This window comes from Lolium perenne, chromosome 5 (assembly GCF_019359855.2).
Source record: "Lolium perenne isolate Kyuss_39 chromosome 5, Kyuss_2.0, whole genome shotgun sequence".
NCBI classification, from domain to species: Eukaryota; Viridiplantae; Streptophyta; class Magnoliopsida; order Poales; family Poaceae; genus Lolium; species Lolium perenne.
This window is the reverse complement of record NC_067248.2, coordinates 183,344,837-183,367,379: the sequence shown is the minus strand read 5'-3', so window position 1 is coordinate 183,367,379 and position 22,543 is coordinate 183,344,837. Positions and strand designations below refer to the sequence as shown.

Sequence of the window (22,543 nt, the reverse complement as noted above, 5' to 3'; positions counted from 1 at the left end):
GTGACACCATCATAAAGATTGGTGAAGACCTTGCCCACTGTAGTGGATTTGTCGATGAAGTTGAAGCTGTCGACGCTGCTCGAGTCATCGCTTATATAGGAGTCCGCGGATGACTCGAAGGACATGTCGCTGAAGATCTTGGCAAGCTTTTCGCTTGCCCTGGTGCTGATGAAGCGTGGCGATGAAGTCTCCTCTTCGCCTGACTCGATTGACGATGTTGAGCTCGAAAAATCGGAATCGACCGCCGACAATCCCGACGAGATCGGAATTTCGAGACGATACGTTCCCTCTTTCTCGACGTGAAAGTGGAATCTTCCGAACGTCATCTCCATAGGCTCCTCTAGATACGCATATGCATCCAAACGGGAGGGCGGGTGAGGAACAAAATCGACAGGACCAGTTGCGATCTGTTTACCTCGATCCATCGCGTTGCTTGCAGTTGATGAAGTCGACGATCTTGAACGTGCCATCGAGATCAGATCCTTGACGCCTCTATTTCACACAGACGGCGCCAATTGACAAGGGATTAACTTGTCAATGCCTACGGGTTGTAGACTAGGGTTTAGTTGGAAGTAGAGGGCAAGTAGATCTCGAAGGTTTCAGCCGAAAAGTACTCGACGATTATGAAAACTAGGGTTTGTGAGACAATGATTCGATGCTTTCTTTGTCCCTCGACTCCCCCTTATATAGGAGGTGGAGCCGAGGGATTCGTATTGTACAAGTTACAGAGTCCAGGAGGGTTTCCAACTCATCCCGCAAGATTACAAATATTATCTCCTAATACAACTCTAGCTTTCCTTAATAACAACTTGGGCTTCCGATTCTTCTTATTCTTCGAGTCGTGGGCCTTCAGTAAATCCCGGGTACTATCTTCGGCAGGCCCATTGGGGGTGCCTATGTCAGTTACCTCCAATTCCTGGCTGTTTGGAAAACAGGAACAAGCCATTCATTGAGTGATGCCGATGGGTTAACTTCGACATCTTCACCAGTTTCACCAATTTCAGGCGGTTGAACAGTTTGAGCATATGGAGTACTTGAGAAGGGAAGAAACTGCAAAAAAATCAGAAGCCAAAAGAAAAATAATTATTGAACATGTATACATGTACGAAGGATGCACAAATAGCCAACAACTGATAACAAGAATATCAGTAGCAACTACAAACTTGAAGTCCTTGATCTTTACATGACACATTGTAGGCAGTGAGTAGTCAATGACATACTCATTTGGAGGAAATTGCAAGTGATCCATATAAACAATCTACATGAAGCACATTGTTTAAGCACATTGGTAGAAAAGGAAGCATGTGAAATCAGGAAAAAAACAATGAAGAAAACATGGAAGAAAAAGAACATACCCCAAGGAATGGCAAAGGACCACTTATCCAGAAATCACCACCCACGACACCTGATGCCCGTAGCTTTGCCTTCTTCTCCTGGATTTTCTTAACATGCAACATACATTCATCCAATATGTGCTGATCCCAAGCTAGCGCCACTGAGGAGAAAGGGTCGGCATGACATCCCAGATAGTCCATAGACAACATATTACCAGTGCCTGGGTTAAGAACTGTTGCGAGCACAAGAAGATCCCAGCTCCTAACTATGGTTTCCTCATCTTTAATGTCACATTCCAGTAACACCTACAAAAATTAAAAAAAGCATGAGTAAAAAATGCAAAACAAATATAGGAACAGAAAGCAAATATGTGATAGTACAGAAGCACCCAACGACGGGTAAAAGGAGCATTGGTATGAAAAAATAAGCTACTGGCAGATAACTAATGAAGCTTGTACTGCTATCTAAAGATAAAAAAATAAAGTAATATTGCAGCACAAAACACAAAGTATTGAGAGCATCAGGAATAGACAAAACACAAAGTATTTGAAGCACAAACAAAGATGTACCTTCTCAGCATTTTTTATGGGCGGCCTTGGGTTATTCTGCTTATAAACATCACGCAGCTGGCATGGAACACTCCTGTTAATCAAGTCAACAGCCCTGTTACCTGATGGTACATTAAACACCTTCCTGACCATGTCTGTAGTGAACACAATTCTCTTCCCATGATAACAGAACTCACGCAGCTGATAACTCGTATGTGTCACAATAAAATCAAGAAGGCGATTTGGCACAGTGAATGGAGCAACACTAAGCATGCTCTTAAATGCACCCCTCTTTGCAATAACATCCCGCTTGTCCTCAGGAAGTTTCTTATCAATGAACAGGCGCAAACGCTTTGCTCCAAAACGATCCTTCAAATTATAGACGGGATCCACCTCCATCATTTAAACCTATAACCAATACAGTAGTAGCCACATAGATACATGAGAAAAATGGAACCTACTAATTGTAACATACATTGCTGGCAAACCTATAAATGCATCATACCAAAGCAAAATGGTTGCAACATACCACTGGATAATATGCTGACCTTAACATACATAAAAACATGCCAAAATATGAAGCTACATTGAAGCAAAAACACAGACATTATTAGCCTACCAGACGAGATACATCAGATGGATCCACTACAAACCCTAGAGAAAAATCACCACGAGTCGAGCACCACGAAAACAAAATACGCTAGAACACGCTACAACACGCTTGAAGCAAAACTACCTGGAAAGGAACTCACCACGAGTCGAGCAGCACTAGATGAGCTAGATCTCCGTCAAATCGCGGTGGAAAATTTCCCGTTGGCGGCGGATTAGACGGCGACGCTACAGCGAAAATCACGGAGGATTAGACGGCGGCGCTACAGCGAGAATCAAGGAGGATTAGACGGCGGCGCTACAGCGAGAATCACGGCGAATTAGACGGCGGCGCTACAGCTAGGTCTTCAGGGAGAGCTCAAACCAGAGACTAAGGAAGCAAAGGTAGAGAGGGGAGAAGGTGCGAAAACTCACGCCGACGACGAGGATCGACGGCGCCCTCCTTTTGCGGCAGCAGCTCGCCGGCGGCGGGCGGAAATCGCCCCGCCGTCGCCTCCTCCAACGACGCCTGCTTTGGCTCGTGCGAAATGGACAGGGTCGGTGCGGGCACGGGGCGTTGCAGTATTAAATGCAGGGGCAATCCGGTCCGAAAATGAGAGCGACGTGGCACAACGACAACCGCGCATCTTCAGACGATGGACGACGCACGATCCGAAGGCCGCGACGCGCCGTGCCTCCGAAAGAAACGGAGCATTTTCCTAACTAAAAACCAGAATGAGAAGTTACTTGGGACGCCACCCGCGAGCGCGTAATACGACCCCGCGGCGGAGCGACGAGTAGTTTTTTCCGACAAATGCCCACGGTGGATCTTGTCAGGCGGGCTGCAACAGGCCCAAATAATTTTCCATCAGGATCTCACGGGAGGCCTAAACCTACGTGGGCCGTATCAACGGCACCGCACAAGTCCATAGAGGTTGCCTCAAACCGCTCCTGGCTCCTCCACCCTTCTCTTCCTCTCGCGCCACACGTGTCACGGCGCCGGCACACGTGCCACGGCGAGCTCTAGCTTCTTAAGTCCGCCGCTCGAATGATCGATCATCCACACGTGCCTCGCACAACCGAACACGCTACGAGCGAGCACTGCTCCTAGTAGGATCACTCGACGCCAGGATGCTGAGGAGGACGCTGCCGAGGCTGGCGTCGGTGAAGGACCGCGTGGCCGACGCGGCCAAGCAGGCCGTGAAGGGCGACGAGCACTTCCCCGCCCTCAAGGGCCACCCGGCGGCGCGCGACCACGCCCGCGAGTCCGCCGAGAACCAGGCCGGCCTCGCCGCCGCGGAGGAGGAGAAGGAGCGCGGCGGCGGCAGGGCCTCGACGGTGAAGGAGTTCCAGATCTACCGGTGGAACCCGGACTCGCCGGGCCGGCCGTTCCTGCAGTCCTACTTCGTCGACCTCGGCACCTGCGGCCCGATGGTACGCTGCTATGGCAGCCTTGCTGTTCGTTCGCAACTCTGGTTGTGCACGCGCACGTATGTTCAGTTCAGTTTTAATTTCCGGTTTGATCGATGCTGGCAGGTGCTGGACGTGCTCCAGAAGATCAAGTCGGATCACGACTCGACGCTGGCGTTCCGGCGGTCGTGCCGGGAGGGCATCTGCGGGTCGTGCTCGATGACCATCGACGGGGTGAACACGGTGGCGTGCCTGAAGCCGGTGGACACGGACACGTCGGCGGCGACGATGATCACGCCGCTGCCGCACATGTACGTGGTGAAGGACCTGGTGGTGGACATGAGCAACTTCTACCAGCAGTACAAGTACGTGCAGATCGGCAACAAAACTTTTGTACATAGCAGATGTGATGTGCTCTCTGGTCGACCTTACATGTGGCCTGAATAACGGTTGGCAGGTCGGTGGAGCCGTGGCTGAAGACGAAGCGCCCGGCGGCGGAGGGCCGTGAGCACGCGCAGTCGCCGGCGGAGCGGAAGAAGCTGGACGGGCTGTACGAGTGCATCCTGTGCGCGTGCTGCAGCACGGCGTGCCCGTCCTACTGGTGGAACTCGGAGGATTTCCTCGGCCCCGCCGCACTGCTCCACGCCTACCGCTGGGTTTCCGACAGGTAGAGAGTACTCTCTGGAGCCTGCACATTAGAGTCTGTAAATCATGTACCAGTATCTGATCAGGATGATGTGTTGTGATTCTGTCGATGGATAACTTGATGAAGCCGCGACGAGTTCGGGAATGAGCGGATCCAGGCGCTGTCAGAGGGATGGGACAAGCTGTACAGGTGCAGGATGATCAAGAGCTGCACGGCGACGTGCCCCAAGAGCCTCGACCCGGCGGCGGCCATCGCCTCGCTGAAGACCATGCATCAGCTCCGCAAGGCCTGACTCCACGTTGCCAATCAGAGCGGTGTGCCGGTGTACTGGCAACCTGTGGAGCGTGTGTTCATCTTGCAATAATAAAGTGTTGGAGTAGGTAATTGCGTTTCCGTCCGGGTGCTTACAGAAAGAGTTTTTTTTTTTTGCAGAATTCTTTTTTTAGCAGACCTACTTTTTTCCCCCAGAATTCAGTCCACAGCTTTCGTTTAACTCAGTCCAGAATCCTGTCCTGGCCCATTGAAACACAGCCGAGGGCAGTGGATCTAGGCCTTGGTCGATTCTCCAACTGGGTGCGAGCCTGCGAGCACATGTTGCCCCGTTGCTACTGACCGAGAGACGCACTTCCGTCTACTAATCCACCCAATTTTTAGTCCCACCTCGCTACCCGAAGCGCTCCCGCACCAGCTTAAATACCCATCCATCTCCGCCTGCACCAGCCGAGCGTGGTAGCGCGCGCTTGTCACTCCAGCTAAGGAGGGCTAAAGAGTTGGTATGTTTGGTAGCGAGTTCGAAGCCCATGTCAGAAGTAGGTCTAGAGAGACCGCCTCTGCCATCATTCCCCGTCAGCAGCAGCGCAGCGCTGGAGCACAGAAGGCCCGGCAAGAGTTAGCCACCCAAGATGGGCGAGGCGGAGCTCTGTGGACCGAGGTGTGGGACCATGTGGGAGCCAGTGGGCTGCCCGACTTGTACCCGGTTGGTGCTCCGGAAGAGAAGGCCCGGCCCAGGATGTGTCCATCGCGATGGCGAGGCCCTCCGTGGGCCGAGGTTCAGACCCGGCTAAGTGAGGCCCAGTGGGGCGCTCGACTTGGGCTGGACGTGTGTGCGCTGCTGGAAGAGAATGCCCGGCCAGGAGAACGCACAGAGGACGTGGCGCTCCGTGGACTGTGGCTGCTGGTCAGGTGGGACCTAGTGGGGTGCCCGACTTGGACACGGCTGTCTCAGGAAGAGGAAAGAAAGCCCGGCCACGTGGAGTATGACATCGCAGAGGACGTGGCACTCACAGTGGACCGAGGTGGGGCGCGCTGGCCAGGTGGGACCTAGTGGGGTGCTCTACTTGGACCGGTGTAGGACCCGAAAGATGGGCAACGAGGGGTCAGCTACTTGTGGTCCACGGGCAGCTTGGCGTACGCCGGCGGGTTGTGAGCCGGGGACTCGTCCTCGGCCCAGAGCCCAGATCTCGGATGCCCGTGGGCTTCCACGGAACGGGCCAGCAGGAAGCGCTTTAGGCACCATGTCTCGATGGAGATGTGCCGGGCCTTCGCTGTGTACAGATGGTATGGGCCATTTCGTGTAGCATGGGTTCGCTCACCAACCAAACATACCAACTCTTTTTTATTTTCCCCTAAAACATACTCTTTTATTTTATTTTACTGTATAATATATTTATTAACTGCACTATTCTATCATGTCAAGATCCATACCATCCTGTACGCGTACAAGAGGAATTTTTTAGACATATAACCTGATATTACTTAGGAAAGAGAAGCCCACACGGCAGATACTTTAGCCTTCCGGACCAAACAAATTAGTAGCGCTTTGGAATGACGTGGCTCGTTGCAGATAAGCTATGGTCCTATGTTCCAGTGGGTCCCATATATTAGCTATGTGCCTAGGTTGGCGGTGTGCTACCATTGAGGACACACTAGTCGTGTGTCGCTTTACGACCCGCTACCTGATATAGCTGTCGCATGTCGGAAATCCGGCCTGTCTATTCTCCGTAATAGTTTTTTGTAGGCAATACTTCATCAACATCATTTTGGACAATGGTTACTCCTCCATGTTTAGGAATGCAATGTACAAGGTTAGCCCACCTGCTATCAAAAATAGGGTAGATGATACCAGTGTCAACTAAGGAACTAACTCTGTTCTTACCACATCCTTCATTCGACGTTTATGAGTATCTACTATAGGCTCCACGTCCTACAAAATAGGAATTCTATGCATAGCAACCGAAATACTTACTCCTTTGAAATCATCAAGTGCATACCTAAAGATTTTCTGATGGTCTTTCAAGAAAGTTAATAATTTTTGTTCTTCTATACCCATGGAAGGTTTAGTGCTAACGATAATATGATAATTATTTGTTTTATCAAGGAATGCATATTTCAATCCATCAGGTAGGGGTTTCAGTTGTAATGAAGCAATCATCCCCTTTTCTTTCTAACTCCTCGAAATATGATGTCTTAAACTTCTCCTCTGCAAGTGTAATGTTGAGGTGGCTATCGAAGTATAATTTATCTTGACCATTACCTTCATCATTGGTGAGGGTTCCCTCCAAAGCATCCTCGAAGACACGCAAATGGTTTGTGGCCAGATAATGGAATGTGACATGTTCTTTAGTATTTGCTGATTGCTCGTATGGTTGACTCATAAATTTAGAGAAGTTAAATTGGATTTCATCTTTCCAAAACTTAAGTGATATCAACTCTCTTTTTGGCCAAGTTTTATACCAAGTGTTACTATAAAGGTCTATCAAAGATGATAGAATAAAAAGGAGCATAAGATACATTCATAACACAACAAGATCAATAGAGAGTATGCCTGGAGCAAACATTAAGATGAACATTCTTAACTATACACATGCGTGTTCTAGTAGTTTGATTGGAAAGTAAAACAGTAGTATTCAAAATCAAGGTATAATCTTGTTTCCAATGACCATGTTTTTGTTGGAAATAGTTGGGTGATCAATACTAGATGCACCAATTATATGCATAATGCAAAAAATGTTTGGCAGGATTGTGGACGAAATGTCTCCAACCCAAGCATTGTATTTTCTATAGACAAGAAACGAAAGGTATGTACACCAAGCAAATGATCTCTCTATCGAGAATATGCTTGCCAAATCCTTTATCTACAATGTAATTTCGCTTATGCAACTTTCTACATTTAGTTATAATTGCTTACTTACTTAAATTTATGTGATAATCTTTAGAAGATATTATTTAAAATAGCCTTCAAAAGGTATGTCGAGGGAAAGCTTTATGTTATGGGTATTTTAAAACAAATACAACATTAGCTTATGCTTATGGGATGGCCTTCGCATATCAGTTAACCCACATTGGTATGAGAAGTTTTAACAATCTTCAAAAGGATGTGGGCACATGTTGGCCTAGCATTTTTTTATAAGGATCTCATGTGTCGTCAATATATTTCTAAGAGGAGTTCATCATCCTACATAGAGCATCATGACAACAAGAAGGCATTTGTAACTACTTCATATGTGGGTATTTTGTTTTGGTTATTATAATGGATATGAAACAAACATGGTCATGTCGTTCTTGTTGATGATTCCTATTTATTTGCTTGTTTTTTCATGAAATAATAAAGATATTCAAGAATCTTGAAAGAAAATTTGAACTCAAACTCAAAATTAAAATTTTGGCAATAAGAAGCGATAGTGGCATTGCGGTCAAGAACATGCAACTTAGAAAATTCTTTGATGAAGATGCGATTAAGCATGGATTTGCAACTCCACACACCCTTCAAAAAATGGTGTGGTAGAGAGGAAGAACAAAACTCTTATATAGATGGCAAGGAGAATGTTAGATGAATACAACACACTCGAAATATTTTGGGCCAAAACCATCAACGCCTCTTCCCATGCATCAAGTCGGCTCTAATGCCACCTCCTACACCTACTCAACAAGCAAAACCGAAACATCTCTTACAACCACAGAGTTATTCCAACAAGGAATGAATGAGATGGCTCTCTGTAACGAAAATGTATGGTAAGATGATGGAGAATATAAGAAAGGCAAGAGTACATCCAACAATCAAAGCCTAAGAGATATTGCTATAGTTGTGCCGATGCCCAACACTTGATCACCGAGTCCTCGTCCCAAGACGGAAAATATCAAAGGAAAGGAGAAGAAAGAAAAAGGTTTGCAAGAAGAAGCACTTTTACAACTAGTTACATTTTAGTGAATCTTTATATCCCTGTTTCCCTATAATCAATGAATTGTTAAAAAAATTGTACTCGACTCCGCTAGTCAATTATCTTCCATCCTTTACATGTGTTGGGACTTAACACATTAACCCCGTTGTCATACATCATCAAAATTCCACTTTGGGGGGCCTACTTGGACTAAGAAGGCGACACCGCGCATGCCCAAGGCTTTGTTGGGGAGCATTGAAAAGCATCTTTTAGCCTTTTAAAATTTGGCCGAATCTTGAAATCATAAAGGACTCACATAAGCATAACGGAAGTGACGCCACACCAAGCGAAGGAGTGCTCGATTCGCCCAAGGCAATCTTTGATTGGACTAAGTTTGTAAAACCAAATGTTTATGATTGACTTGGACTGATAATCTGCTCATGAATTTCACAAAATTCTTAGCAAAACGCATCCGCATATGTATGAAAAAGAAAAAAAATGACGAATCTCGAAAGTAGACCTCAACTAACTACAAAATGAAAAAACATGAAAACTTTACTTAGAGGGTATTCCACTGTGAAAATAAAGCGACGAAATATTTACGCTTGGGAGCAGCAAAATCAATCATGAAAACGATCTCTTGGGCTGCACGAAGATCAACCATACTTCTTGGACCAGAAGTTGAACACGCCCGACCGAGCCGAGACCCCCCAAAACCTCACCAAAACTTCCCAGTTTCTCCTCCACTTCCCCTCTCCATCCCTTGTCCTCCACACCACCGCCGACCGCCCCACGCCGCGCTCCGGAGCCTCCTCCCGGGGCCCCCGACGATGCTGCCCGCGCGCTTCCTCAAGCTCTCGCTGCTTCGCCGCCTCGCCGCCGCCCGCGCGGCCGAGGCGCCCCCGCCGCTGAAGACCAGGTACGGCTACCTCGTGTCTCGGTCGTGTTTACCGCGTGATGCCGGCCCCTGTCCTTCGCGCGCTACCTGTTTGTGCTAATGCCGCTTCCGCGATGGCGTCCTTGGTTGGTCCGGTTCTCGTTCGGGTTGGTGATTGGGGCCTGTAGGGTACTCTGATTGGGGAAGCCGTGTCTCGTCTCTGTATTTCGAGGGTACGGGAAGGATTCGGGGGCTGGTGAACGCAAATCTAGTCTCGTGGGAGTTGGGGGACACAAAATCGCCCTGAAGTATGGTCAGGGAGTTGCCACAATTGCGTGCGCCCTGCACTTTATGTCTCACTTTGTAGTCTGTGTTCTTCATTCTGGTGATTCATGATGACTGCTTAAACTAGTATTTGACACATATGTTCTTCATTCTGGTGGGGCAATTTCTTAGTATAAGTGATTCATGACTGCTTAAACTAGTATTTGACACGCATATATCTTCTTCATTTTGGTGCTGCAATTTCTTAGTACACATGATTCGTAACTGCTTAAACTTGTATTTGACACACATGTCAATCGTGGTCATGACCCAGTGTTCGATTCAGTGTGCTGCTTTTTACCATTGCTGGTTGCAAATGCGTACATGTTCTGTTGCTGATGGCTCACACTAGCATAAGTGGCTACATCATGGTAGGATGGTGAAGTATTGTTGTTGTACCATACATTCCCACAACAAGTGCACACGCAGTTTGGTCTAGCAACAATTTCGCTGCCCCTTGTGGATAATAGCTCGATTTATTTTAACATCGAATGATCTGAATGCTACCTATACGTGGTTATTCTTCCAAGCCTGTTTGAATGTATGTTACTTGTTCGACATGGGCATTTCTTTTATTGTTCAGTTGTTTGGTTCTTTTAATTCCCAGTATTTGGTTCTGCAGGCTATTTCCAGTGCGAGGTTACCAGTCTCGAGGTTATTCTACCGGCGGAAGCTCCAAGTATAACAAGCCAATGAAACAGTTTGTTGAGGAGGATGTGTCAACTTCGCGGCCACTGATATATTACATTGTCGTATGTTGCTTTTGTAGCCTGCCTGATCTTTCTCTCTATCATTTCCTTCTCTTAAATATGATTTATGATATTTTTCCAGTATTCTTAAATGTAAAATTGTCATCATTGCTTATTGGTGAAGTTTGACAGTTTGTTTTTGGACATCTTCCCTGTACTTCGGCCTAACAGGATCTGTAGGAGCATTTTGTGTCCATGGTATTCTTATGTTAATGTGATTGTTGGTTTTGCAGCCATCTGCCATTCTAGCCTTTGCTGGACTAGCCACGTTTGTTCACTATAATGATGAGAAGCGTATGATTCCCTTAGGTACTTACATTCTCTTTAATAAGTGATGCTTTATATTGTTCCTTAACTAATACATTTGATATATCCGTTTTCTAAGCCAGTTCACCCCTGGTAGTCAGTGTCAGTTTAAAATATTATTGATATTTGACTAGGTGATGCCATTATCAGAGTAATAATTATCTAGGCAATGAAGGATCCTTGAAATTCGCTCTTGTGCATCATCCAGATCTCAGAAATAAAAAGAAAATGCTGAAACCCTATTAATTTAAAGAAACATTTAATCTGTGAATTTTCTGAATTCCCACTGCATGTTTGTTTTATTTTGGACTCTCTCTCTCTCTCTCTCTCTCTCTCTCTCTCTTAATTGTTTAGTACTTTATTTCTTGGAATTATCATTTCTCCCATTATTTCTTGGGTTTCATATCTAGCCTACCCCAACTTGCTTGGGAGAAAAGGCTTAGTTGCTGTATCATTCATTTCTCCTATAATGTTAATAGCTTAGTAGGTTTAGTTTTGTTTTAAAAGAATGAGAAGTGCATGATAGTAAGTTTTAGTTTTACTTTTCAGTTGAACTTGGCAGCTTAGCTCAAATGATATAAGGTTTTCATTGTTACTTTTCAGCTGTGCATGGTAGCTAAGATTGAATGGGAAGCAGTTTTCATATAGCCTTTTATCGTGTCTTCCTGAGTTTTTTTTTATCGTTCTTACCTTTGGCTTTACTTGTTTCGATGTAAAGAAGCACAGCAGACCAGTGTTCCCAAAAGGTGCAATATCAACAGACCTGCAATAGGAGGACCATTTAAGCTCTATGATACAGAAAACAACGTTGTGACTGAATCAAAGCTTAGAGGAGATTGGACACTGATGTATTTTGGCTACACATCATCCCCAGATGTGGGGCCAGCAGAAGTTCAGAAGATCGCTGATGTTGTTAAGCTGTTAGGTATACCATATCCTCCTTCATTGTTATGAATACATGATTGGAGGCATCTCATCTTTTGGCATTGCTTCTGTGATTTTATTTATCAGATCATCATCTCTGCGTTTTCTTTCAGATATAGTGGATAAACCCCTCGTACACATAATGCATATGGTTTTGTTGATCTGTGAGTTCACAAATGCATGTTTTGTTTATATTATTTGTGCTAAAACATCCATTTTTTCTAACATTTGACAGTAATTCCCAATTATATATAGTCCTTTGCCTGAAATTGGTATTAATTCATTTTTATAATTATGCTGGTAAAGCTATTTAAATAATTCTTATCTCTTATTTCATTCATGTCCAAGTCTGAAATCTGGACTCTAAACTACTCTGTGTCTGGTGGGCTTAAAATTGATGGCAGTCCAATGTCTAAAGGCATCGGTTTTTGTTGTGCTATGTTCTGCTTGGAATGAGTAGATTTAGATGAACTCTGCTGTTTGTACCACTTATTTTGTTATCTTCGTGAGCTATTTTGAACCTTCATTTTTTGTTTCAGAGTCAAAGCATGATATCAAGATTAAACCACTCTTCATCACAATTGATCCTCAACGTGATTCACCTGCTCAGCTTAAGGCATATCTTAGTGGTAAGCCACTCTCTGTTTGTTATATGCTATTTGGAACCTTCAAAATTTTGCGCTATGTTTGGAAGTGAAGATTTGCCTTATCTGAACTGCAGAATTTGACCCAAGAATAGTAGGATTAACAGGCTCCGTCGATGCAATAAGACAGATAGCACAGGAATACCGCATTTTCTTCAAAAAAGTTGGTGAAGTTGGCCAGGATTATATTGTAGAAAGTTCTCATAATATGTAAGAACACATGTGATTCTTCGTATAACTTCCTTTGTTGATAAAGCTTCAAGAACTTGACTGTCTGAAGTTACAGGTACTTGCTAGATCCATGCTTGGAGACAGTAAGATGCTTTGGAGCTGAGTATAAGGCACCAGACCTTGCTGAGGCGATAACAACGGAGGTCCAGAAAGTATCTAATTCAACAACAAATTAGTCTCTGTTGCTTGTGGTATACCTCTTGATTTATTTTGCTTCAGTTAATTGTAATTGAGATATTTAAGCATACCCATGTTTCCTTTTGTATTTTTTGAACTTTCCCTTTCTGGAAGTAAAAGTCTTACTAATAGATTTAACCTTTGTTTTCTTAGGTAGCTTTCTAGAGGCGATGGTGAAAGAATTTTCTTCTGATGGTTAATTGGTAATACTTATCACTTTAACCTGTTTGTTATTGTTTGTTACCATGAATTACTTGCACTACTTTTAGACCCGGCAACACCAGCTAAAATATTATACCAATACATGTCTATCTATTTTTTTTGTTGGTAGCATCTTTTAGCTTTGTTTTCACATTGTTCCAGTAAAATCTTACTATAACTTGTTACCTTTCATTTTCTCATTTATTCTTGTTATTTTGACTAAATATCTGCACTGTTCCAGTAAAGTCTTACTTCTGATCATACCTGGCAGATTTTTCCGTATGTTCTTTCTCATTTACATCTAGAACGTATATTGCGTTGTATATACATCACACAGCCTTTTCTTCATAAGAAAATATGTTTGAGCGGATAGTTTGATGCATTTTTTCAAGTAATGCTGCTAACACAGCTCCGCTGCAACAATTTTCCAGGGTCAATTTGACGGTTTAGTAGTTTCCAATGTCTGCTCTCAAGCACTTACCCTGCCCCTGTATATCCTTGTCAGCGGAAGGGTGACATGGCGTACCTTTTCATCTAGCCCTTCCTTCAACTGATCCGGTCTCCAATTTCCTGTCCCCGCTCATTGCTTTGCAAGATTTGAGCAAAACTGTAGAGTGCCTCACGCGATGAACGTTTCTTCGGAGTTACAATTCACCTGCAGTTTCGCTGTGCCTGAATGTTTTTCAAACCGGATGAGCCAAAACTACATGTAATCAACTTCCGTGGCATAGTTTCAGGAACTCGTTTATGCAGTTATGCCTTTTGGCCTTTTGAATGAACAGGTAAGCAGGAAAGTTTACAACACTGACCATATTCTGCAATGTTTTTATCTCTTCAGAGAAACAACCGTGAACAATCTAGCTTTTGAATGGTGTGTAGCTTCTTCCAGCGCAGTGGCCTGTGGCCAGGGGTAGAACAGAGCTTTCTTTGCCGTTTACCTTTGGCGGGTACTCGGAGATAAGTTGCATATATCAATGCGTCCTGTCTGGCCCCCAGCTGGACATCCGCCACCTGCTGCCATTATGCTTGCCGCACAGCAGCTCGGCACACTCATTTCTTGAGTATCTTTTGAAACTTTCACTAGGCTACTTTTGTTATGCTAGGTGTTGACATATATGTGGATGTGTCACCCTTTTCCTCTGCAACCCCTGTTCTGAGTAGGGTTAATTTGGTCGTGCGTGCGTTTGGTGTAAACTGATGCATGCCTGCAGTTTGTGTTGCAGATCGAGAGATCATCGCTAATGATCTGTACAATTGATTATGTGGTGATCTTGCGATGGTGACGCAGCAGGTTGACATATGCTGGGGCCAAAGTAGCAACTCCACCCACTATTGATTATAGTATTATGGTTTTGCCTCGGAAGCTGTGCCGAGTTTATTTTACGTGCTGATACCACCGTAGTAATTCTAGTACAGAACAGTCAGGTTCTCCCAAAGCAGCATACCTGCATATCGGACGATCTTCCTTTCAGAATCTGCATTCTACCGCGATGGGCAGAGCTGACAGGAGGGTGCTCGTCTGTAAAAGGAACAGGATTCTGTGTTGTGTGCGGAGTATATAGATTAGCATTCCAATGCGCGGGCCTACATCAAGAAGCCATTTCCCTTTCATCATCTTGTCACTTGCTTTTATGAATCAGGGGTTGTCTGAAGATCGCAACATTGTAACCGGATCTCCCAAGAAAGCCAAAAAAAATAAGTTTTTCTTAGTTTTAACGAGAACCCCTTGATAAATGGTCATTCAGAGGATTTTGAATTCAAATTTTGGTTTCCAATTTTTCCCGTAACCTGTCAGGATTTACTGGTAACGGTGGTAACCGGAAATCTCAACCCTCCTCGAAATTTATTTTTTAGATTTTGCCAATTCTCAGTTAAGTAGACCATATGATTGCACCATTAAGATTTTTGTAGTTGTATATGGGGTTGCAATGGGAAGAAAAATGTTAGGACCATCAGATTGCTTTGCGAATAGTGAATTAGTTTCACCCTTATTTTTTCTACCGGAAACCATAAGCTTGCCTAGAACCGAACATTTTGTGCATCTTCGATTTATATTTTGCAACCGAAAAAATAACATAGCAGGTAGTAGAGCTCTGTACAACGAATACCACTGCCGTCCTGCCGATGGCCGATAACGGGTGAGCGGTCACCTCTTCCAGCTCCGGCTCCGCGCGAGGGGGTCCACGCCGCCGACGACCCACGTCTCCTTGGCAATGTCGATGGACAGCTTCAGGAAATCTGGCGCCGTTCTCATGAACACCAGCTCGTCCATGCCATCCTCCGGGCCTCCCTTCTCCCGCGCTGTCTCCTCGCCGGCCGGTGGCTCCTCTGCTCCTTTCCTCGCCAGGCCCTTCGCCGGCGCCGACCGGCACCGCATCAGGAGCAGGGCGTTCGGCGGCGGCACGGATGGCGCTTTGGAACAGTCGTCGTCGTGCGCCTCTCGGTTCGTGTTCGGTCGCGTGTCTTCTTGGTGTAGCTCGTCGTTGCCGTCTCTGCAGTCTTGCGAATGTGGTTCTTGGCTCCCTTCCAGCACCATGAGCCACTTGGAGAACACGCTCGCGGCGGTCGCCGATTCGCGCCCATGCCCTCCCGCGTCGCCGTCCTCGTCGTCGTCGTCCGTCGAGGAGTCCACCGCTGCGTGCAGCGACGGGCCGAAGCAGCGCACCTTGTGCCGGAGGCTCCGGAGCGCGCCGCCGAGGAAGGGCAGCGCGTCCCGCCTGATCCCGAAGGCGTCGAGCCAGCTCGCCTTCTTCCTCTGCTCCTGCAGCCGCTCTATCTCCTCCGCCACGGTGACCCACCTCCCCCCGCTGCCGCCACCGCCGCACCTGCCGCTCTTCTCCGATGCCATTGGCCTCGGCTTCCTCGGCCGGACGACCTTGATCTGCCCCGCGCACGTCACCTTGGGCGACTGCGGCTCGTTGTCGCCCTCCGCTGTATGCTTCGCCTTGGAACCATGGAACAGCGGGCTGCTAGTGCTACCACGCGCACGCCCTCCGGCCACACCGCCGCCGGCGCCAGAAGGTCCAGAACGCGCGGCCGGGAGCTGGAGCTGCCTCCGGCGCGCGGCCACCGCCCTGTCCAGCGTCGCCCGGGACGGGCTGCAGATCGACTTGGGCATGAGCGCCAGGTGCTGCCGCGCCGGGAAGCAGACGAGCAGGTCGGTCGGCGCCGTCGGCGCTCCACCCTTGCCACCGCCCGCCACCTTAACCTTCTTCATTGCTCCGGCCGTCTCTCTCTCTCTCTCTCGGCAGGTAGCTTTGGGGGAACGGGAGGAGGAGGCGGAGGAAGGAGGCGCGCTTTAAAAGAAAAGAAAGCGCGCGCGGATGGGGAGGCCGCTTTTGCTGGTACTCCCTCCTCCCGATTTGTTTAGGCACTATGTCTTTTTCTTCCCTTTTGCATCGATGTCTCGTTTTCAGTCTTCTCCTTTCCGCTCTCTGATGCGTCTCTGTTGTTCCTTAATCTGGGACTGACTCGCAGATGCAGGCAGCATGGCAGAGAATATTACTGACATGCTGTTTGTGTCTCGGTTTCATGAGAATTTCATCTGTGTTCTTGCCTCCTTGTCAGTCAATTCAAGACTCGTCAATGTTTGCAAAAATTCTCAAGTGGCTGTTCACTCTGCATGAACTTGGGAGAGTGAATTTATCTGCTTGACAAAACGGACGTTGAACCTCAAATTTAATCCTGAAACTACTTGGAAACAATCCGATCACCTGCACCTCGAATTGTTCCATCATACCTTGATTGCCTTCTGAACATGATATGTTGCACCTGTACCACCACAGTTCACACCACGGTTAGTTTGGCCGTCCTTTACCTAATCCGCCGACAGGTTGATGAAATGAAATGTGTTTTTGGCAACACAGTCTTCCTTCCTGTGCCACTTTACTTTCTCCGTTGGTATCACTTTAGACAAGTGTTCGCTTGTTCACCGTACCCCTTTCTGCACCATGACATGTCTCTTTCTATATATTTAAACTGAACACCTAATTCTGCAGAACTCCACTCTATAGAGATTGAAAGGAGAATCATTCCCAAAAATGAAAAAGATTGAAAGGAGAATACATTATCTCTCATCAAATGTAAGTAACTTCATGGTATGGCGACAATTGTCGCTTCGGCGTCCACTTGCTCCACATTGTCATCTGGGCTAACCTCCAATGCAGCTCCGACAAAATACAACATCACATCCCACTGCAGGCTGAACCACCTCCGTTCCCTCCAGCTTTCAATAAATATATACAGTAGCACCAGGACTCAGGAGGTTGATGAACTGGAGACTTCGTGTGCTTCTGTTTAGTAAGTTATCATATGCGCTTTAGTACTGTCTATGTGGTGGGTTGCAGCTAAGCATTGCTAGATGGCCCTGTTTAACCTCAACTGATACATCAAAGTGAAAATCTTACCAATCAACCTTCCTCATGCAGTCATGCTTTTCTACTCTGGATTAGTTACTTACGGTCAAATTTCAGAGCCACGATCTTAGTGTTGCCTAACTAATCGACCTGTTTTTTTTTCTTTGTTTATCAAATAATCTTTTCTTCAAATTATCGGTGTTAATTAGTATATTACTCGCCATCAAGAAGATTGGTAGGCAATCTATCTGAATATAATACGGCAAACGTGCAAACGGCTGTGCGGTTTGCTGATGGCCTGATGCAACCACTGGCCGGTCCGTGATCAGTGGTTTAGGTGAAGCCTTTTTGTTGCTACTGTACAGTTGTTAACTCCAAGTGGAGTACTATTGTTCCAGTTGTATAGTGCAACGTAAAGGCAGCCCACTAGAAAATTTATTCAGGCACCAGTTGGGTGATGGAGAGTTGCTTGGAATCAATTAGCTCGACCGCCTCGACTAGTTAAACAAGTGCACCTTGACAATGCTATTGCAAGTCTACCCCTCAACAGCTGCATGATAGGAGAGAGTACGAAACGGGCTCTTTGGTAAACCTTCAAGTGGTGGCTAAACCCCTTTTTTCTTGCGAATGCAAGTGGTGGCTAAACCCAACATGACCTTGTGAATCGCTTTGCTTGTGTCATCAGCTCTCGTTGCTCTCAAGCATCGACACACTATTTCTCGTTTAGTATTTCTTGTGTTGATTAGCTAGGCTGCAAACCACTCTGAGTCCGTGAGCGGCCAAACTTGTTCGCTTTTAAAGTTGAGGTTCAAGTCACGTCAAAAAAAAGTTGAGGTTCAAGTTGGAAAACACTACTACTAGTTTGGATCAGCCTGTAAAGTGAATTTTCAGCTCGGCCAATCTTAGCCTACATGGCATCGCAACTAATGGGCCCTCTTGTTTCCCATTTAGGGTGATGATGGGTCCTCTTTTTTGCCTTCAGGATAGAGTTTTGGGCCATTCATACCGCGCTGGCATAGTGAAGGTCTGTACAAAGTAGAACCTAGCAACGGGCCCAGTTGGGCTTATACTAGATTGCTTTTCAGGATTGTGTAGTTTAGGAGCGCATGGACCTGCTAAAAAAAAAGGAGCGCCTGGACAAGTTCCTTTTGTTTTGCTTCTCCAACGAGGCGAGTTAAATAGACGCGAAGGAACCATTTGCATTCACGCGCTCGAAAAATGCATCTGAAAACAGGTCCAGCTGCCGGATGCATAGATATCGGGTCGTCCGTGGAGACGCAACCACGACCCAAATATGCGCCTCAGATGCGTCTCTACGGACGCTGCACGGTTGCGCTGTGCAACCCCTCGCGTCTGGACAGACGTTTCATCGAGCCCGCCTGGCAGCGATCCTGGCTCGATGCGTCTTCTCAGTGGCGCTAATATTGGCAATGAGGCGTCGTTTCGACAGTCTGCGCCACGTTAATAGCAATGCCTTGCCTGCCGAGTGGCCGTCTCCCACCTCTGCCAACGAAGTTAATGGCGCTGCCACGCATGCCGCGCCCCTCGGTTGCCTTATCTCCTCCCACACAAACCCTAGCCGCCGCACAACCTCCAGCGTAGTGCTGCCTCGCGCCTGTCCTCCACCTTTGCCATGAGCAGCGCCGGACGCGGCTAGGCTACTGCGCCTCCACCTCCGACTCCACCTTTCCTGGTCGACAGCTCCGACAAGGAGAATGAAGATAGCGCGGACAACATCATCGATGCGACCATGGACGCGAAGTTCATGGCTGACGCGGAGCAGGAACCAGAGGAGGAGCGAGCGGCCCGTGCAGCGTTCGACGCGGAGCAGGAACACCGCAAAGGACGCCTCCGATGACTCCAAGTTCGGGTGAGACTATGACGGGCCTGACCCGGAGGAGAAGGCGATGGAAAAGAGGGTTTTAGTCGTGTCCTTCGAGACGATAAAAAAGGCCGAGGATGTCGCCAACGAGGCGTTGCGGTAGCCGCCGCTAGAGGACGCGACGGCCCACCGAGCTCTGGCGGCCGCATGGCAGACGGAGCGGCGGGCGGCGGGCGGCGGAGAAGTTGAGGAGGAGGGAGGGATGCAACGACGGTGCCGGGCCGTCAACCGCCCCGAGGGGCGACAACTAGTCTAGGAACTTGTTCTTCCTTCTTATTTTTCGTATGTACATTTATTGGATTTGAGCTACGAAAAAAATGTTGGAAAAGCAATATGCGTCGGCCCGCTGGGTGCACCCCCTAGCGCACACGAACACGCAGTAAAAAAACGACCATTTCCATGTCCACGGTACAACGCAAACAGACGCCGCGGCCATTTTGAATGTCTGTAATGTGTTGCCCCGTTAAAGTTGCCCTTAGAAACTTTGGTACAAGGAGGCTGCCTTGAGAATATTTTCTTGCCTAAACACGCACGTGCGGACATGTGTCACACGCGCAGGGTCACGCCTAGGAAAGGCCATTTTTAGTTGTTTCCTGCTTTTTTTTAATCTTTTCAAAGTACACACTATATAGAGGTATACGAATATTTATCCTATGAAGTACAAGTATACAAAAAACCGAAATAACACAAAGTATTCTTCAAATCAAAGTATAAATACAAAACCAAAACCAAAAGTACAAGTTTACTAAAAAAAGAAATAATGCCAGGTATTCTATAAATCAAAGTATAAATACAAGTATAGAAAAAACTGAAGTACAAGTTACACTAAACACCGAAATTCCTATAAAGTAGAACTATACTAAAAAGTATAATTATATGAAAAAATAAGGGTTTTCTATTTCTGTGCACGGGTCCTTAGTTGTGCTCAGTTTTCCCCGGCCGCTTAGTTTTTCCTCAGTTTTGCCTAAGTCTTTGTCTGAAACCCTCACAAGTGCTGGAACGGCCGTTAGCCCGACGGGTCAACAACTTTGACCGTTATCTACTGACTAGTGAGGCCACGTAGAGCCCGCGAAGACACGTCAGACCATCCATCTTTGTTTGACCGTAAGCATCGCCGTATCCCTGACCAAAACGCGGACGAGTGGGGTTTCGGTATATCGAATGACAAATGGGACCATGACGCTGACACAAGGGCAATACACTGGTAGTATTAGATTTTTAAACGGAGCTCTACAACGATGGCACGAAGGAGGTGGCCTGCGGGGTGCCAAGATGAGATCGACGTCCACAAAGAACTGCATGAGGCGAGACCAGACGCATTAGATAGATATGAACTAGACGCGTTTAACCATGCAAAGAAGAGAAGAAATGGTCGAGGACATCAACGAGTACCTCAACACTTTGACTGACGGTGTCGGACACGAACGCGAGCAATGTAGAGATAACTAGTGTCTCTCCTTTCTGACGTGTATAGGTGGGTGCTAGGGGAGTGTGGTGGCGAAGCGAAATACCTCGCGGTGGTGTGTGGCGTCCAGCATAGCGGGGCGGTGTGGCCGTGCCCACAACGGCGTTCATGTTCGGCATTGGCATCAGCATGTACGTTCGGCATTGGCCCCGACGGTATTTCTGGTGTGTCAGTGATCGAATGAGGGGACAGGATTGAGGGTGCATCCCGATGGTGACCTAGCAGTGGCAGCGCGCATAGCCGTTCTGACCATGCCGATATCGGCATCGGCATCGTTTGGAGGCTGTGGTGCTCGAATCAAGGTGGGATTTATTTCTTGTACGCCAAAATGAATTTGAAACAAGTTTCCTGTTGAAGGTTAGGTAAAATACGAAAGTTTGTAACTAAAAATTTTACTGGCACCATGGTGAGGTTCTTTTTGATAGAGCTATACGGTTCGGCAAAAGTTTTTGACAATTTTTAGATATTCATTGTTGTTACACGTATGGCATCATGTATGACAAATTTGGGGTCATTTGGAGATGTTCGAAAAAATCACTTTGCTTCATGGAAAAAATAGCGCGCTATTCCAACGCTAATAGCACGCTATAACATATCTGGAGAGCCGACGCTACGCTATTTCAGCGCCATAGCGCGCTATTCGCGTTAATAGCACGCTATAACATGCTAATAGCATATTTTTAGACCCACGCTATTTTGTTATAGCGCGCTATTTTTTTTCCTTGCTTTGCTTAAGCGCATGCCGTTTGGTCTCACTGAAACCAGCTTTTGTAACAAGTTAGGTTTTTTCCACCTTCTCTAAATGACCTTAAATTTCATACAGATGATCTTCTATACAAAGATAGGTAGATTGTTTCGTTTTTACATTTTTTTGAACTTTTATTTCCCTTTATAATACCTAGTTGATTTTCAGGTCAAAACCTCGAAAGTTGACATAAGTAGACGGTGAACCCTCCCAAACTTCAAATACAGAGATAGATAGATTGTTTCGTTTATCATTTTTAGCGTGGAAAGTAATGGCTACAAGAAATTGGTGATGGTTTATCATTTTTTGCGTGAAAAGTAATGGCTACAAGAAATCGGTGATGATTTATCATTTTTTGCGTGAAAAGTAATGCCTACAACAAATTGGTGACGGTTTATCATTTTTGCGTGAAAATTAATGGCTACAATAAATCGGTGATGGTTTATCATTTTTTGCGTGAAAAGTAATGCCTATAATAAATTGGTGATGGTTTATCATTTTTTGCGTGAAAAGTAATGGCTACAAGAAATCGGTGATGATTTATCATTTTTTGCGTCAAAAGTAATGGGTAGAACTGAGGACACGTAACCACGGACGCGTGTCGCGGCGCACATCGGTTAGGCGGTGCGCGTGTTGAGACCAAACATCTAGTTTTTTTGAGAAACTGTCGAGACCAACCGTCACGTGCCTGTACAGAGCCCCCCTCTCTCTCCCTCACGCACGCAACCACGCCTCTCACGTCCCATCAACAACTTCTCCAAATCGAAGGAAAAAACCCCAACCGCCCTACGCGTGCTCCCCTGCCGGCGATGGAGAAGAAGAATGCGTCAGCGGCCGTCGCCCCCGAGCCCGTCGCCTCCGAGCCCATCGTCGTCGAGCCTGTCGCATCCGAGCCCGTCGCCGCCAAGCCCGTCGCATCCTAGGCCGTCGTCGCCGAGCCCCTCGCTTCCGAGGGCGGCGCATCGAAGCGCGGCGCCTC

The 22,543-nt window shown here is 46.7% G+C and overlaps 3 protein-coding genes across 4 annotated transcripts; 2 read left to right on the top strand and 1 right to left on the bottom strand.

Moving 5' to 3' along the window:
- Positions 1 to 3,524: 3,524 nt before the first annotated feature.
- Positions 3,525 to 4,920, top strand: LOC127298094 (succinate dehydrogenase [ubiquinone] iron-sulfur subunit 2, mitochondrial). Its single transcript, XM_051328059.2, has 4 exons — positions 3,525 to 3,905; positions 4,008 to 4,246; positions 4,339 to 4,548; positions 4,654 to 4,920. The coding sequence occupies exons 1-4, from the start codon at positions 3,603 to 3,605 to the stop codon at positions 4,817 to 4,819; spliced, it is 918 nt and encodes a 305-aa protein (XP_051184019.1). The 5' UTR covers positions 3,525 to 3,602; the 3' UTR covers positions 4,820 to 4,920.
- Positions 4,921 to 9,382: 4,462 nt separating this feature from the next.
- LOC127301165 (protein SCO1 homolog 2, mitochondrial) lies at positions 9,383 to 13,921 on the top strand. Of its 2 annotated transcripts, none has more exons than XM_051331389.2 (9): positions 9,383 to 9,603; positions 10,508 to 10,637; positions 10,868 to 10,943; positions 11,659 to 11,865; positions 12,404 to 12,493; positions 12,586 to 12,718; positions 12,795 to 12,930; positions 13,074 to 13,119; positions 13,549 to 13,921. In XM_051331389.2, exons 1-7 carry the CDS (start codon positions 9,515 to 9,517, stop codon positions 12,913 to 12,915), a joined length of 846 nt encoding a protein of 281 aa, XP_051187349.1. In that variant the 5' UTR covers positions 9,383 to 9,514; the 3' UTR covers positions 12,916 to 12,930; positions 13,074 to 13,119; positions 13,549 to 13,921. The 2 variants fall into 2 exon arrangements, with proteins under 2 accessions (XP_051187349.1, XP_051187348.1); XM_051331388.2 differs by having other exon boundaries at positions 9,384 to 9,603; positions 13,070 to 13,119.
- A 1,174-nt stretch (positions 13,922 to 15,095) lies between these two features.
- LOC127298093 (uncharacterized) lies at positions 15,096 to 16,402 on the bottom strand. The gene has a single exon (XM_051328058.2). The coding sequence runs from the start codon at positions 16,332 to 16,334 to the stop codon at positions 15,264 to 15,266; it is 1,071 nt and encodes a 356-aa protein (XP_051184018.1). The 5' UTR covers positions 16,335 to 16,402; the 3' UTR covers positions 15,096 to 15,263.
- Positions 16,403 to 22,543: the final 6,141 nt, after the last annotated feature.

What these genes read in the sequence shown, in the direction of transcription:
- LOC127298094 (XM_051328059.2), top strand. Translation starts at nt 3,603, where the DNA reads ATGCTGAGGAGGACGCTGCCGAGGCTGGCGTCGGTGAAGGACCGCGTG. An exon ending in TCGGCACCTGCGGCCCGATG is followed by an intron (nt 3,906 to 4,007) that starts GTACGCTGCTAT and finishes CGATGCTGGCAG; the next exon opens with GTGCTGGACGTGCTCCAGAA. An exon ending in AACTTCTACCAGCAGTACAA is followed by an intron (nt 4,247 to 4,338) that starts GTACGTGCAGAT and finishes AACGGTTGGCAG; the next exon opens with GTCGGTGGAGCCGTGGCTGA.
- LOC127301165 (XM_051331389.2), top strand. Translation starts at nt 9,515, where the DNA reads ATGCTGCCCGCGCGCTTCCTCAAGCTCTCGCTGCTTCGCCGCCTCGCC. An exon ending in GAAGCGTATGATTCCCTTAG is followed by an intron (nt 10,944 to 11,658) that starts GTACTTACATTC and finishes TTCGATGTAAAG; the next exon opens with AAGCACAGCAGACCAGTGTT. An exon ending in TGATGTTGTTAAGCTGTTAG is followed by an intron (nt 11,866 to 12,403) that starts GTATACCATATC and finishes TTTTTGTTTCAG; the next exon opens with AGTCAAAGCATGATATCAAG.
- LOC127298093 (XM_051328058.2), bottom strand. Translation starts at nt 16,334, where the DNA reads ATGAAGAAGGTTAAGGTGGCGGGCGGTGGCAAGGGTGGAGCGCCGACG.